This window comes from Ziziphus jujuba, chromosome 4, assembly GCF_031755915.1.
Source record: "Ziziphus jujuba cultivar Dongzao chromosome 4, ASM3175591v1".
NCBI lineage: Eukaryota > Viridiplantae > Streptophyta > Magnoliopsida > Rosales > Rhamnaceae > Ziziphus > Ziziphus jujuba.
Genome location: NC_083382.1, coordinates 30054446 through 30068699, shown reverse-complemented (window position 1 = coordinate 30068699; position 14254 = coordinate 30054446). Strand labels below are relative to the sequence as shown.

The window sequence follows — 14254 nt, the reverse complement described above, 5'->3', positions numbered from 1 at the left end:
TTTGTAAAAAGCTTAAAGAAAAACAAATGAGAAACTGGGGTGTGCACAATGTGGGTCCTGATCTCCATTAACATATTACATAATTCATATTCTTAAGCTTTACATCTAATAATCTTTCACCCTTATCTTGTTTTGCAATAATTCGGACCATCTTCTACGAATGAATGTGTTCGCCACACTATTAAAAAGAGATAAGTTTAGCCCTTTTCTGGTGTTTGTTTTAACTTTCTCTTAGTGCTTGTGGGCCTTAAACCTTCCTTTTAAAAAAAAAAAATCCAAAAAAAAAAAGGTTTCCCTTTTCTAAGACTGAAAAGAATCACAGCAGCATAACACATGGAATGTGAACAGCAGCTAGGAAAGTAAGTGTTTTTTTTTTTTTTTTTTTTAGATGGAAAGCCAGTTTCTGGAGGCTGCTTTTTAGTATTATATATCATAAAGCTTCACTTGTAAAAGGAGAATGAAAGCTAAAAAAAGTTTTGACAAGCCACCCTTGTTTGATGCAGAAAAATATTTGATAAAATATAACACTTGCTACTCCATTGATATTTCAAGTAATGGTCACCAGTAGTTCTCTCAAGATGTTACATCCCACATTCCCCATATCTACAACTGAAAAGAAAAATGGAATTCATAAGGTTAATTGAACACACGTAATTATCACCCAACAAGGCCATGCTACTGATTTCAATCAGAAAACACTTCTCATATGTGATGGTTTTGTAGCTGCAACAGCCTTGAATATGCCCCCTCGGGGCGGCCCACTAGTTCGGAATGGCTGCCTTGTTCGACAATGCGCCCATCTTGTACAACACTAATGCAGTCCACACCTCTAATCGTCGACAAACGGTGCGCCACCAGCACGGTGGTGCGGCCCCTCATGAGCCTCTCCAGTGCTTCTTGCAGCACACATTCAGATTCAGCATCCAGTGCACTTGTGGCTTCATCCAAGAGGAGAATTGTTGGGTCCTTAAGGACAGCTCTGGCAATTGCAATTCTTTGTTTCTGGCCACCAGAGAGCTGAACTCCTCTCTCGCCAACCGGAGTTTTGTACCCATCGGGCAATCCACTTACAAAACCATGCACATTGGCTGCACGAGCAGCCTCAATTACTTCTGTTTCTGTTACCCCTTCTTTCCCATAGGCAATGTTTTCAAAAATGCTTGCTGCAAAGAGGGCTGGCTCTTGTTGCACCAAACCAATTTTCAGCCTAAGAGATTTCAGGTTTAGACGCCTGATGTCTTTTCCATCAATCATAACTTTGCCAGCCATTGGATCATAAAATCGCTCGATCAAGGCAATGACTGAACTTTTTCCAGAGCCACTAGCTCCAACAAGAGCTTGGCTTTGTCCAGATCGGATTCTGAGATTGAGATCCTTAAACACCATTATGTCTGGTCTTGAAGGGTATACAAAATCAACATGTCTAAGTTCAATTTCTCCACGAATTGATTCAACTGGTTCAGCCTCAGGGTCATCTGGATCGATCTTTGTTTGACGGTCAAGAATAGAAAACACAGAGCCAACAGATTCACCACCCCTAATAATTTCCGGGGCAAGGCTGACAGTTTCTGCAACCGAGTTGGCCGTTACAACCAAAACGACGAAAACCTTGATAACCTTTGAGAAGGTTGAGACACCTTTGCTGACAAGGTGGGCACCATACCATAGAACAAGAGCTTCAGAAGCATAAAGAGCAAGCTGAGAAAGGCCAAATAGGAGACCAGCAGTTTGGCTTCGACGCAGGCTTCGTAGCTGTGGGACACGAAGCTCGTGACAAAACAAGTAGAGGATCTTGTCTTGGGCATTGAATGCAGCAACCGTTCGAATATTGCTCACACCCTCCCCTGCAATCATGCTAGTCTTTGCATGAGCCTTGGCTGTGTCACCAGCGAACCCTTTGAGAGAAAGTTGCTGTTTAATATAGTCAACAAAGTAAATCACCAGTTAAAATATAGTCAACAAAGTAAATCACCAGTTAAAAAAGCGTACCATTTTCGATTAGCCTAAGTTTAACCATTATTAATTTGAAACATAATGATCTAAGTTACTTTCAAGCCCAAATGCTTATGTACAGATTAACTGAAAATTGTTTAGAGCTGGAGAAACTTTATCATTTTATTTAAACTTCGTTCTTCTATCATGGGTTGGTGAACAGTTATTGGCTCCTAAATTCTGGAGGGAGCTTCCAGCGATCTGCATACTATAATGGAGGACCCACAATAAAGAACTAAGCAGGGCTTACTGGTTAGGGGACAGAAAGGCTAGGGTTCTATGCAATGAACACGTAGAAGACAAGGACATGTACATAATGCAGTAGGTACATACTCCAGCAGTCTCTTTAATTTCACTGTGCATGAAGCATGCGTAAATTTACAACGCTGGTTCATATATACGACAATGCGTCAGAGAACTTGGTGCTCCTGTTTGAAAACGAACCTAATTTTTCTGAAACCAGAAGACCAGAAACAACAATAATGCACTTATAGGGGAGCTCCATACGCATCCGGCGTAAGATAGCAACATCCACCGTGTGGCTGTCACCACCTGACATCCTATATGAATACTACAAAAGCCTTGGGAAAAGTTGTAGATATTTCGAAAAAAAATAAAAAAATGAAAGCTTTGGCAAAAAAGAAATTTTCTACTTATTATTGGTTCTACTTTTATATCATCACAGGCCTAGAAGGAAAACTTTGTACATCTCATCTCACACATCACATGGCTTTCTTGAATAAACCAAAGAAAAAAAAAATGAAAGCTCAGGTACCAAGAAAGAAAAAAGTAAAAGAAAATGGATTACTGAACCTTCCTCATGGGCCTCTAAAATTCAGACACTCATGATACATACTGTTAACTCTCTGAAGTTGCAGTGTCGGTTCACCGAAAAACTTATTTATGTTGAGAGAAAAATAAATAAATAAAAGAAAATGGGAATTGACTCGGGAAACCAGGCAGGAAATAGTTTGACTAGGATTCTAAGAAAAAACCAAGAGAAGGGACATGGCAACGAGAAAAGATCTATAAAAGTTAACGAGTTTATAAGGGTATTTTTTTTTTTTTTATTTAGAACAATATATAAAATATATTTTTCCATATTTATATTAAAATCTGCGTGGTCTTCAAGAGTTAAAGCACCAAACTCGGAGAGAGCACGTGCAGTGCAAAAGGCATACCGACACGTTGTAATTTTGCTTTTGTCGTTTAATACAAGGAATGGGATGCGGTGAAAGTTAGAATCCATAGATCGTAAAAGTAAAGATGCAAAATCTGACATACCTAAAATAACAAATAATCAAATTCACACCAACCCAATATTACTCCCATAAGATCTTGCTGGACTTGGGTTAGCATATGAAAGTTAAAAAAACGCTATCTTTTTGAGTTTTTTTTTTTTTTTTTTTTTGGGTAGAAGAAAAAGCTAGCAATTTTGAAAGGCAACATCGCTCTGTCTGACAAAAGGAAAGTGAAAAGAAAACACACAATGCTGCAGCATTTTTATGTAACAGTTAAGAGACTGTGTGTGGCTTTTTTACCTGAGCAAAGTTGGCAAGGACTAGAAGAGGAAATGTAGCCAAGATGAGGAGGGAGACCCTCCATTCCACTATGAAAGCAACGATGAATGACGTTAGGAGTGAAGTCATATTCTGCAGTATCACAGAGATCCTCTCAGCAATGGCGGATTTCACGTCAGCAGCATCTGTAGCCAATCGAGCCGCTACAAGACTCGAGTTGTGCTCTTCTTCGTCAAACCACCCAACTTCATTTCTTAAGATTGCTGAATAAAATTGGAAGAGGCATGAGAATCAAGAGCTAACAGTCTAATACTAAATAATTTTATGCTAAACAAAATGTAAGCAAGGGCCAGATTTTTTTTCAACACCTGCAAGCATCATTCTTCTGACTCTTGTAGTGAGGTTTTCTCCCATAATACTGAAAAAGTAATGCTGTATCAAATATGCTACCACAGCATAAATTCCAGCTCCTATATAAATAAAAACATATTCCTTGGTCTTCTTTTCCATGGCAGCAGGATTTCTGTAGTAGAAAACCTCAATCATATTGCTCATTACTATAGCAAAAGTTGGACCAATAAAACCTGACAATACAGAACCTACAGCACCCATAATAGAATAGGGCCATTCTGGTGCATTCAGCTTGAGAAGCCTGAAGAAATATCCATCAGGTGCAGGATTTTTTCTGTCTGTCTCAGCATTTGAAATCATCTCTATCCTCCCATCAGCACCGGTACTGTAAGAATAGCTCAGGTTTCGTAAGCTGCCGGATCGGAGGCTCAAAGATTTGGTCGATAACGAATGGCTTAGCCGTGATGATCGGGAACGGCGGGTAGATGGGTTGGAGAAGTCCCTGTTTTTAACCATTTCTTGAAATCTAATTAATGATGCATATGCCCCAGCTTTGGCAATAAGTTCTTCATGTGTTCCTGTCTCTACAACTTGCCCTTGTTGTATAACTGCAATACTGTCAACGTTTCTAATTGTGGAAAGTCGATGTGCCACCACTACAGTTGTTCTGCCAACCATGAGGCGGTCTAGAGCCTCTTGAACAATGCTCTCTGAACCTGCATCAAGAGCACTGGTTGCTTCATCAAGGAGGAGGATTTTAGGGTTCTTTAACATGGCTCTAGCAATTGCAATCCTCTGCTTTTGGCCACCAGAGAGTTGGACTCCTCGCTCTCCTACCTGGTTTTGGATTGAAGACACATGATACAATTTAGTTCAAAGTTTTCTGCCAAATTAGAATAACTTGTTGGCTAAGTTAATCAAGACCAACCTGAGTGTTGTATCCATTAGGAAGCAACGTAATGAAACTATGAGCATTTGCTGCAGAGGCTGCTGCTTCTACTTCAGCCATTGTTGCATCAGGCTTTCCATAGAGTATGTTCTCCAATATGCTGGTTGCAAAGAGTGCAGGTTCTTGGTTCACCAGCCCAATTTGATCACGTAACCATTTCAGTTGCAGTGTTTTAATATCTACATTATCCAGCAAAACCTGACCTGTTCGACCAGCAAACAAATTTCAGCACACCTATTCAACTGGGGACGTAGAGCATCTATCCAAAGAAGAAAAGTTTCTTACTTACCCTGATTAGGATCATAGAATCTTTCTATTAGAGACACAACAGTGCTTTTCCCTGACCCACTTCCACCAACAACAGCAACAGTCTTTCCAGCTGGAAAGAAGATTGAGAAATTTCGAAAGATGATAACGTCTGGCCTTGACGGGTAGCTGAAAGTTACTTCCTTGAACTCTATGTTGCCATTTACATCAGCCAAGCACTTCCCATCAGAGGGGTCCTGAATTATGGAAGGCTTTTGCTTAATAATTTCCATCAGCTTGTATCCAGCTGCTTTACCTTTGCTAAACGCCCCAAGATTTGAAAAAGACTGGCCCAAGCTCCTATTATGTTCAATTATCATATCATAACCCAGAGTTAATTAAAGACTATTCCCTAAATGGTAAAAATATACGTAAAATTTTCAGCTTGAAATCTTACATGCCACCAACAATGGCAGAAAATATTGCTGTGAATGCCTTCCCTCCATCCGTCTGCCCATTTCTGATAAACACACCAGCATACCAGAAAACAAGTGCCCATGACATGCAAGCTATACCATAGGTACACCCTAGCCCCAAACCTTTGGCCATTCCTGCTTTGTACCCAAGCTTCAATGTATTCTGTATGGCATCTGAATAAGAATTGAGGGCCTTGCTTTCTCCAACGTAAGAGTAAACCGTCCGAACTTGAGCTATGGCCTATTCAAACACAAAAGTAAATTAGAGAATCAAAAAACCTTTATTTTTGCAGTAACATAACAATCTTTCCAATCAAAACTACACAGTTTTGCCGCTGTCAAAAATTTATCAAATGACTGTTCAAAACCAAATCATGAAATAGCTGCCTTCCACCAAACTAGTGATGGTTAACAGTTATCAAACAGTATAAGAGCCACGTAAAGACTTTCCCAAAGTTCTGTACCACGAGAAATTTACTTTCATAAGTGCTGGCACATGAAAATCATCATTTCATACATGGAGAAAACCTAATATAAAAAAATAAAAAATAAAGAAAATAATATCAACTCTAATGCTGGTAATTAAAGAAGTGGATACTTTCCAAAAGCAACAAAGAAAAAAAAAAAAAAAAAAAGTTAATGGACAACAAAAAAGCCTCACTTGCTCGGCAATTATTCCGGCATTGGCGTATGATTCACGACTCTTGGAAGTGAGACCGGTGAGAGTATACGCATATAAGCCGCCGGCGAAAGCGATTCCCGGAATCACGGCCACACTGAGCAGTGCCAACCTCCATGCCGATACAAAACCCACCACCAAACCAGCCAGAAACGTGGAAAGGTAGTGTATGAAGTTTCCAACCTGAGAAATTAAAATTATAAAAATAAAATAAAAAACATTTACTACGTCATTAAAAAAAAAAAAGCAGGACTATTAATTGAAACAAATTACAGAAAATAAAATAATAATAATAGTGATAAAATTAAAAGAATCTGCAAATGCGTCATCAGTCAACACCCACGCGAAATATACAGGCTAGCGCACGATAACCATGGAGGGCGCACGTTAACCATGAGGGTGCTAACGTGCGCCATCGGAAGCAGGATATGGTAGTGGGCCCCGCATTTATGCATGACCAACTACCCTGTATACCCCTAAGATAAGCATTTGTGATCTATCGTCGCCAGCCTCTCCCCAACACGAGCTCACTCTAGATTTCTTCTGGATGGACGGTACAAGAACAGAGACACAGAGACAGAGACACAGAGAGAGAGAGAGAGAGAGAGAGAGAGAGAGAGAGAGAGAGAGAATCAAACGGAACCATAATAAATGAAAAAGCAGCGGTTTTAATTGGGAAAAAAACTTTACCTTCTCGCTAATGGCATCTTGGACAAGAAGGGTATCAGTTGAGACACTGAAGACGATATCACCAGTTCGAGCGTCCGTATCAAAGAACCCAACATCCTGTTTCAGCACAGCTTCTAAATACTTCTTCCTCAGCGTGCTCACTTGCCTCTCCCCACTATACATCCAACATGCAATCTCTGCGCCACTCAAATTGTTTTAACAAATTTTTCATATCCCACCAACTTTAATTAATATATACGAACAAGGAAGGTAAAAATATACAGATGTTCGCGAGAGACAACTTAGTTAAAAGTTTAAAGATTTTTAAAGGGATCAAGAAGAATTGCATGTATTGAGATTGACTAGTGAATCCGGAATTAATAGAACTAGCAAAAGCACTACCCGGACCACATGGGCTATCACCCACCGGTCCGATCGATGTGAACAGTTCAGCAAGTTTTATTTTTTCTTTTCTTGTTTATTATTTTTTTTTTAATTATCACCTTAGAAAAATATATATATTGACCAAAACAGAGACTGAAGGTAAACAACTTTCAATGGAAATACTATAGAAGAACTATTAAGCATACCTCCATAGGATGAGACACACACGATAAGCCCAAGATAAACAAAATATAGAGCATACTGCAATGGAAAATAATAGTCGTGTATTAGATCTCAGATCTGAGGTAACTGCAATAAAATCTTCAAATTATATATATATATATATATATATATATATATATGTATGTATGTCTAATGAAAAACTGGGTTGCCAACCTTTGCTACTTCCTCGGTCATTTTCCTCAAATCCAATTGGTTTTTGCCAAAGCCATTAACCATTTCACCAAACAAGAGGAAGAAAACAGGCATGGAAGAACCATGGATAATGGCTCCTAAGCTCCCAGATATCATGAGGAACCAATCATACTTGTCTGCAAAAGAGAAGAGCTGGTAAAAAGGAAGGCTTTGCTCCTTCTTCTTCTCTGCCTCTGGCAATGTCTTTGCAGCCTCTGTAGTAGTCTCTGTCATCGTTGCAAACCAGCAAAAGCCCAAACCCACAACTTTTTTTTTTTCTTTTTTCAAAATGGGAAAGAAGAAAAACTGAGGAAGATGACTTGGTAAAGTTGATTTTTTAAAGCGAGCGGTGATTTATTGCCATTAAAAAGAAGATCCGTGCTCGAGTAGAGAGGTGTCAATGTGAGAAGGCTTTCTGCGCATTGGAGATGAGCGATCCAGGGACCGCCTTTGTTTTTTTTTTTTTTTTTTTTTTCTCTCTCTTTTTTGTCTCGAAGAACTGTCAATGTCGTTTTTGGTTTTTTAATCAAACCCCGAGACTGCCTATAGCTTCATTTGCCTCAGAGAAACAGAAAAGCTGAGAGACAAGAGCAAGAGAGAGAGAGAGATACAGAGAGAGAGAGAGAGAGAGAGTGTGTGAGTGTATGTGTGACTATACGTTGGACCAGTGGTCAAAGGAGTCGGAGAAAAATTGAGCTTTGAAGAAACAAAGGTGTATGTGTATGGTATTTTATAGTGAAAGGCTTAACTCCGGGTTATAAAATCACAGCAAATTGATAAAAGGTTAAGTTGAGGAATCTGGTTAATAGTATGTGTCATATTCTGGGGTTGCCTTCTTTATCGTTCCAGGGAAAATTCATGCCCCTTTTTTTCATGTCAGATTGTTAAAAAAAAAAAAAAAATCATAAATAAATAAAAGAGATTGCCAATTTGAGTTGAATTGGTTCCTTCCTGAGGATAAAAACAGAAAAAATAAAGAAAAAGATCCTCATTTTCTTGGCAAAAACTCTTTACCACTGTTGGTTTGTTATGCAAAATTTATGTATTAAAGGGTCAAGCTTTACCGGTCAAACAGAGATATTTTGTTTGCTTCTCAACTTTTTTCTTTTTTTTGGCACTGATGGATTATTTTTCATTGGCTTCAAAAATATAAAAGAAGAAGAAAAAAATAATAATAATAAAAGCAAAGATTATTTGGAGTATTGGAAATTGCACTCCGTTTTTCCCCTCTCTGATGCAATTTGCAGATATACCCTTTGACTGACATTTTGCATGTGTTGTTGCAGTTTTTCACTCTTTTTCTACATATTTATTTTTCAAAAGAGGACATCCCCAAAAATTTTCTCTCCGTGTTCAAAGAATCCATCTTTCGTTTTCAATGCCTTTCACCATGTAGCTATATTTTGTTGTCTTTCTTCAAAATGCATTGCATTACAAGAAATTCCTAAAAAATAGAGTTTTAATCACATATATATATATATATATATTGACAACCAACATCAGTTTATTTCATATTGTCTAAGTGAAAAATTATATAATTAATATATTCATATTGAACATTTTTAAATATTTTTTTATTAATTGGGAAAGAAAATGTTTTCACCAGATCTTAACTTAAACATAAAAATTTTCATTACCGATCATATTGTAGAATGGACTGTTACAAAAAATAACATTCTCAAATGATTAACGGTTCTACCACTAGCATAAAAAATAGTTGGATAGTATGTAAAGCTTTTGTATGGATTATAACCATGTCCATGTTCTTTTTATTAATTAAGAATCACAACGAGTTTTTAATTTTTCTTTTTAAAAGAAGTGGATGTGTTTATATGGTTATATAAAATGTGTTGGTTAAACAAATATATATATATATATATATATATATCTATATAATGTGTTGATATTTTTATTTGATATTGATTCAATAAATAAAATCCATTTAAAAAAAAAAATACACTACTTCCCATTGAAGTTTCAATTCTACTCTTTTACATCAATGCAAATCATCACTGAAAAATAAAGACTAATGAAAGTCATTACTACTAATTAGTCATTACTAATAATTAGTAATTATTGTAATCTTACCGGTAAAATCCAGCGTGAACATTGTGATTTACTTGTTTAAAATATCATAAAGTTTTCTCATATATAACCATATTAATTTAAATAATAACAGAATATTTAATTAATGATATATTTATATATTTTTACTGCAAATAAAAATATAATAATTTTATAATTAACTGTTGGGTTTTTCTTAAAAAAAAAAATCAAGTAACAAAGTTGCTCGAATATGTATAATATATATTTTATATAATTTTTATCTTTATTTACCATCTTTAACGAAAATAAAATATCTTATTTAGCATCAGTGATAAGTAAAATAATATTACGATAATTAAATTATTATTATTATTATTTTTTTTTAACCTCCTTGGAATCACTTTACTTATTCTTGTCATTTTATATACATCCTTTAGTCTTTATTCTTCATACTTTACTTAATTATCTCACCAAAAACACAATATAAAAAAGTTCTTATAAAAAAAAGAAAAAGAAATGCTTAGCCTCGAAAGCCTTAGGCTATAGAATTGCGTCACATCGGTCCAATGAAATTAATGCAAGAAAATAAATGATAATTTAATTTCTCTAAACTAATGATCTTCATTAAATTATACAGAGGGTGATGCTTTAAATATGTTATAGCGTAGATTAACATTTTTAGGAGAAGCAAATATCATATGTAGCATTAACTATATATATTGTTTATGGTATCAGAACTCTATATATTATATAGCTTTTATTATATATATGTATATTTATAAAGACTGAGACTAAACAGTGAGAACAGGGAGGAAGCTAACGGTCCAAAATTATTTATTTATTTTCCTCTTTTTTTAATTTTTTATTTGTATTTGAAAGGAAATGGAAATAGAAACGCCATAAATTGGGAGGTCCCAGTGGCTCACATGGCATGGCAACTTTAAGGTGCAATTTTTATAATATTGGCTAAAAAAAAACTTTGCATTTGCCTTCCTAAATATAGCCCTTTGACAGCCACCCAATAATTGGTATATTGTGCATTTACTATTCCAAACACTTTGCTTCTTTTCCGTTATCATTCACAGCATTTTCATCTCACACTTTGCCATACTAATTATGTCTCTTCCCAAACACAACTTACTCTTTTCATTTCAGATCTAGCTCCTTTCTATCTTTCTCTATACACCAACTTTCCAATTCCAAGGATTCACACCTTCCTTTTTATTTTGCCTTTTCTTTCTTATATTAAAAACAAAAAAACTTCGTAGCAATATATATATATATATATATATAATCTACACATACACATAAACACTCAAAAGGAATATTATTTTACTTTTATTTATGTTGTTTCAGATGAGAAAATTCCAATTTGGAATCATTATTCAAAATATCAATGATAATATTTTATGCGTGTTGCATGAATTTAAATAAACATCCATTACATATAATATGTTTTATGGCTCACTCTAATTGTTTTGATAATCCAATATGCAAATTTGCATTTAATAATAATAAAAAGGGATTAGAAATGTAAAAATTAAATGAGAGAAAAAAGATAAAAATGTGCTTGTCTGGTGAAAGCCGATACAATGGGAAGCTTGCCATGTTAGGAGTGGGTGAGACGGCTAATCCAAGTGAAGTTCTCAGTCACTTGGTATGGTTGTCACAATCCCTAATGTTGAGCATTTTATGATTTGTCTAAGAATAAGCTTCCAATACTCATCCATCTAATATTATTTATAAGGTTTAATCAGACCCATCAGGATCTTCTTGTCTTTTTAACAGTTAAAATGTTTCATTCCATCTTAATAATTTTCAGGATATTTTTTTACATTTTTTTGTCTTTTTTTTTTTTTATAGTATTCGTCCACTACTTTGTTACTAATAGGGGTCAAATTGTAAGGTTTACATAAATTAAGGTTTAACTGATCTGTTTCAAAAAAAAATAAAAAATACATAAATAATAACAGTTTCAAGGAGTGTTTTTAACCTTTACTTAAATATACACAAAAATATTAACATACAAATATAATACGAAATTAATCAACAAAACAAAAGCATCACAGTATCGCAATGTGTGTGTGCTTCGGGCCTTCTAAAATAAAGAAAACAGCCCAATTCTTATTTGGGCTGTAAGAACTATAAGATTCAAAAACTGGGTTTTACTGGAACTCGAAAATATATCTAGGCGATGGAAATAATTAGAATATAAACTGAAAAATAGTATTAAAAAAAAAATTCTCAATTTGATCATTATCTATATACTGACTAAGTTCAAATTAGGTATATAAACTTTTATATCTGGCTCAGATTTGTTTGTGTTTTTGTGTTTGTTTTTGGGTGAGACTCGCATTGAGAAACAGTTTGAAAAACATAAAGAACGTTTCAAACTTATGATCATATTTTAATTTACAAAGTTAACACATAAAGACAAAATGATTGATAATGATCCAAAGACTATCGGAAGCTTGTGATTAGCATCTCTTGGAAAAAGTGATTTAAAGCTATAAATTATCTTAAATCACGACTTCAACTAATCCTTGATGAAAAACATTTTGTCGGATTAACCATTTTGTTTGTTCACTTTAATCTTAATGTAATTCAAGACCAATACAAATATAACAGAGAAAGTCACAAGCTCTAAAAAAAATATTGCCATAACTGCAGCTGGGGCAACATAGGAAGCACAAAACCCAGCCCCTTCAATAACCCAAATTCTTAATCACCCAGAAAGTAATAAAAAAAATGGTTAAGAAGATGCTTAATGCTTAAAGTTGGAAGAAATTAGTCACAAAGAAGAGGACTCGGTCGGCTCATGGTTTGACACCCAATGTGTACTTTTTGTGTGGTCCTTCGGCCCCCCTATGACTCTAAAAAGGTTGAAGTGCTTAACTGTCTAAAAATCAAAGTAATATAATAAAAACAAAGACCAAGTGTTTTTAAGCCAAAAGGATTTATCTGTAAGATGAAGTGGCTTTGGTCGAATTGTAGCTCCTTTTGGGAACATTGGATCCGTTTTGGTGAACTAATTTAGTACTAGTTTATGTTTTTCTACCACAATTTAGTATTCGGGCATGTGATATGCTTCCGCAAATTGGTTTTTGGTTTTCAATCAAAATATGATTTTTTCTGAATTGTTTGGTAAACAAAAAGCTCTCTACCATACTTCTTTTTAGCCATTCAATTCAGGAATCGAGACAATGATCAGTGTATCATAGGTAATATGGTGACAATCATCTTAAATTTATGGGCAAAATTAAAGTTGAGTTTCATGTGCATATAAAGTACAGAAATTGGAAAAAGAGTAGTCACATATATATATATATATATATATATATATATATATTTTATATAGATGTTTTTGGGTTGGCTGCATCCAAAAATTGATGCTATGTAGAGCAATGGTTGCGAATTAAGAAAGGAAGCGATGGACCAGACTGTAGAGTCATAGTCAAAGCTGAAGGTTTGAAGGCATGGAGTATATACATGGACCACATTTTGGAGTCTGTGTAGCCTAAGCTGCAATTTGATTAGATTTCTAAATAAATGCTGGATGGCCAAGCAATACTACCTGATTCCATGATCACTGATGATGCCAATAGCAGGTGGATATATGGAGATCATGGATCCAAAATTTGGTCAACTCATGCTTTTTGGTTTTGGGGGTTTGGCCAGCAATTAATATGAATAATTATACCATAAAATCATATAATATATTTATATATAAACTTTATTCATATATGAAAGTAGAGAGTGTTCTGTGGCAATGGATCACAAATTGAGAATTTTCTTTTTTTTTCCATTTGTAAGGTAAATTAAGAGCGACTTGAACATACATGATACAGAAACCCATTTGTTGTTTATTGTGTAGTTTTTGACCCACTTTTTAGATGTTTCAAATGCTGTGTTAAATGATTATAGCAAAGGGATCACATACTATTGACCATTAACAAACAAATAAAATCCCTGAATATCATGGAAAAAGCTACTAGTGGTCCATCCTCCAGACAACCCAAATCTCCTACACACAGTACTTTGGAGGACCCCCTCCCAATAACCTTTCTCAATCCTAATTATTCTACACTTCATCATATACTTTTCACTTTTTCACTGTTAATTCTTGCATCATAAACTCTTTTTTTTTTCCTTACAAAAAACTTTATTGGGGGTTAATTATTTTTGTCATGAGAACAAATAATGATCAGAGCACAGAAATTAGGTGGCTTTAGACATGTGGACGGCTTAATTGCAACTTTATGTTTCATGAATGATCATGAGTTTGACAAGTGATTCCATGTTTATGTGTTTTAAAAACCATTTTTTATTCAACAAATTCAGATAATATATAATAAAACTAATGCCTTCTCAGTTTTCTAATTCTGGCAACCTTTTTTGAAAAGAAGTACTTGTATCCTACATTTCCAAAACCTGCGAAGGGTCATATGTAATTCACCTCCACACACCACCCAACCGCCACCCAAAAAAAAAAAAAAAAAAAAAAAAAAAGGGAATCGAAGGATTATAT

General features: G+C 35.1%; 1 protein-coding gene across 1 annotated transcript; it reads right to left on the bottom strand.

Moving 5' to 3' along the window:
* Positions 1-510: 510 nt before the first annotated feature.
* Positions 511-8586, bottom strand: LOC107415585 (ABC transporter B family member 19). The gene is made up of 10 exons (XM_016023934.4): positions 7663-8586; positions 7473-7527; positions 6904-7079; positions 6196-6396; positions 5516-5775; positions 5102-5418; positions 4792-5015; positions 3881-4700; positions 3534-3775; positions 511-1911 (listed from the first exon to the last, which is right to left on the bottom strand). Exons 1-10 carry the CDS (start codon positions 7912-7914, stop codon positions 703-705), a joined length of 3756 nt encoding a protein of 1251 aa, XP_015879420.2. The 5' UTR covers positions 7915-8586; the 3' UTR covers positions 511-702.
* Positions 8587-14254: the final 5668 nt, after the last annotated feature.

What these genes read in the sequence shown, in the direction of transcription:
- LOC107415585 (XM_016023934.4), bottom strand. Translation starts at nt 7,914, where the DNA reads ATGACAGAGACTACTACAGAGGCTGCAAAGACATTGCCAGAGGCAGAG. An exon ending in CCGGAATAATTGCCGAGCAA is followed by an intron (nt 5,776 to 6,195) that starts GTGAGGCTTTTT and finishes GTGTTTGAATAG; the next exon opens with GCCATAGCTCAAGTTCGGAC. An exon ending in TCTGCCATTGTTGGTGGCAT is followed by an intron (nt 5,419 to 5,515) that starts GTAAGATTTCAA and finishes TGAACATAATAG; the next exon opens with GAGCTTGGGCCAGTCTTTTT.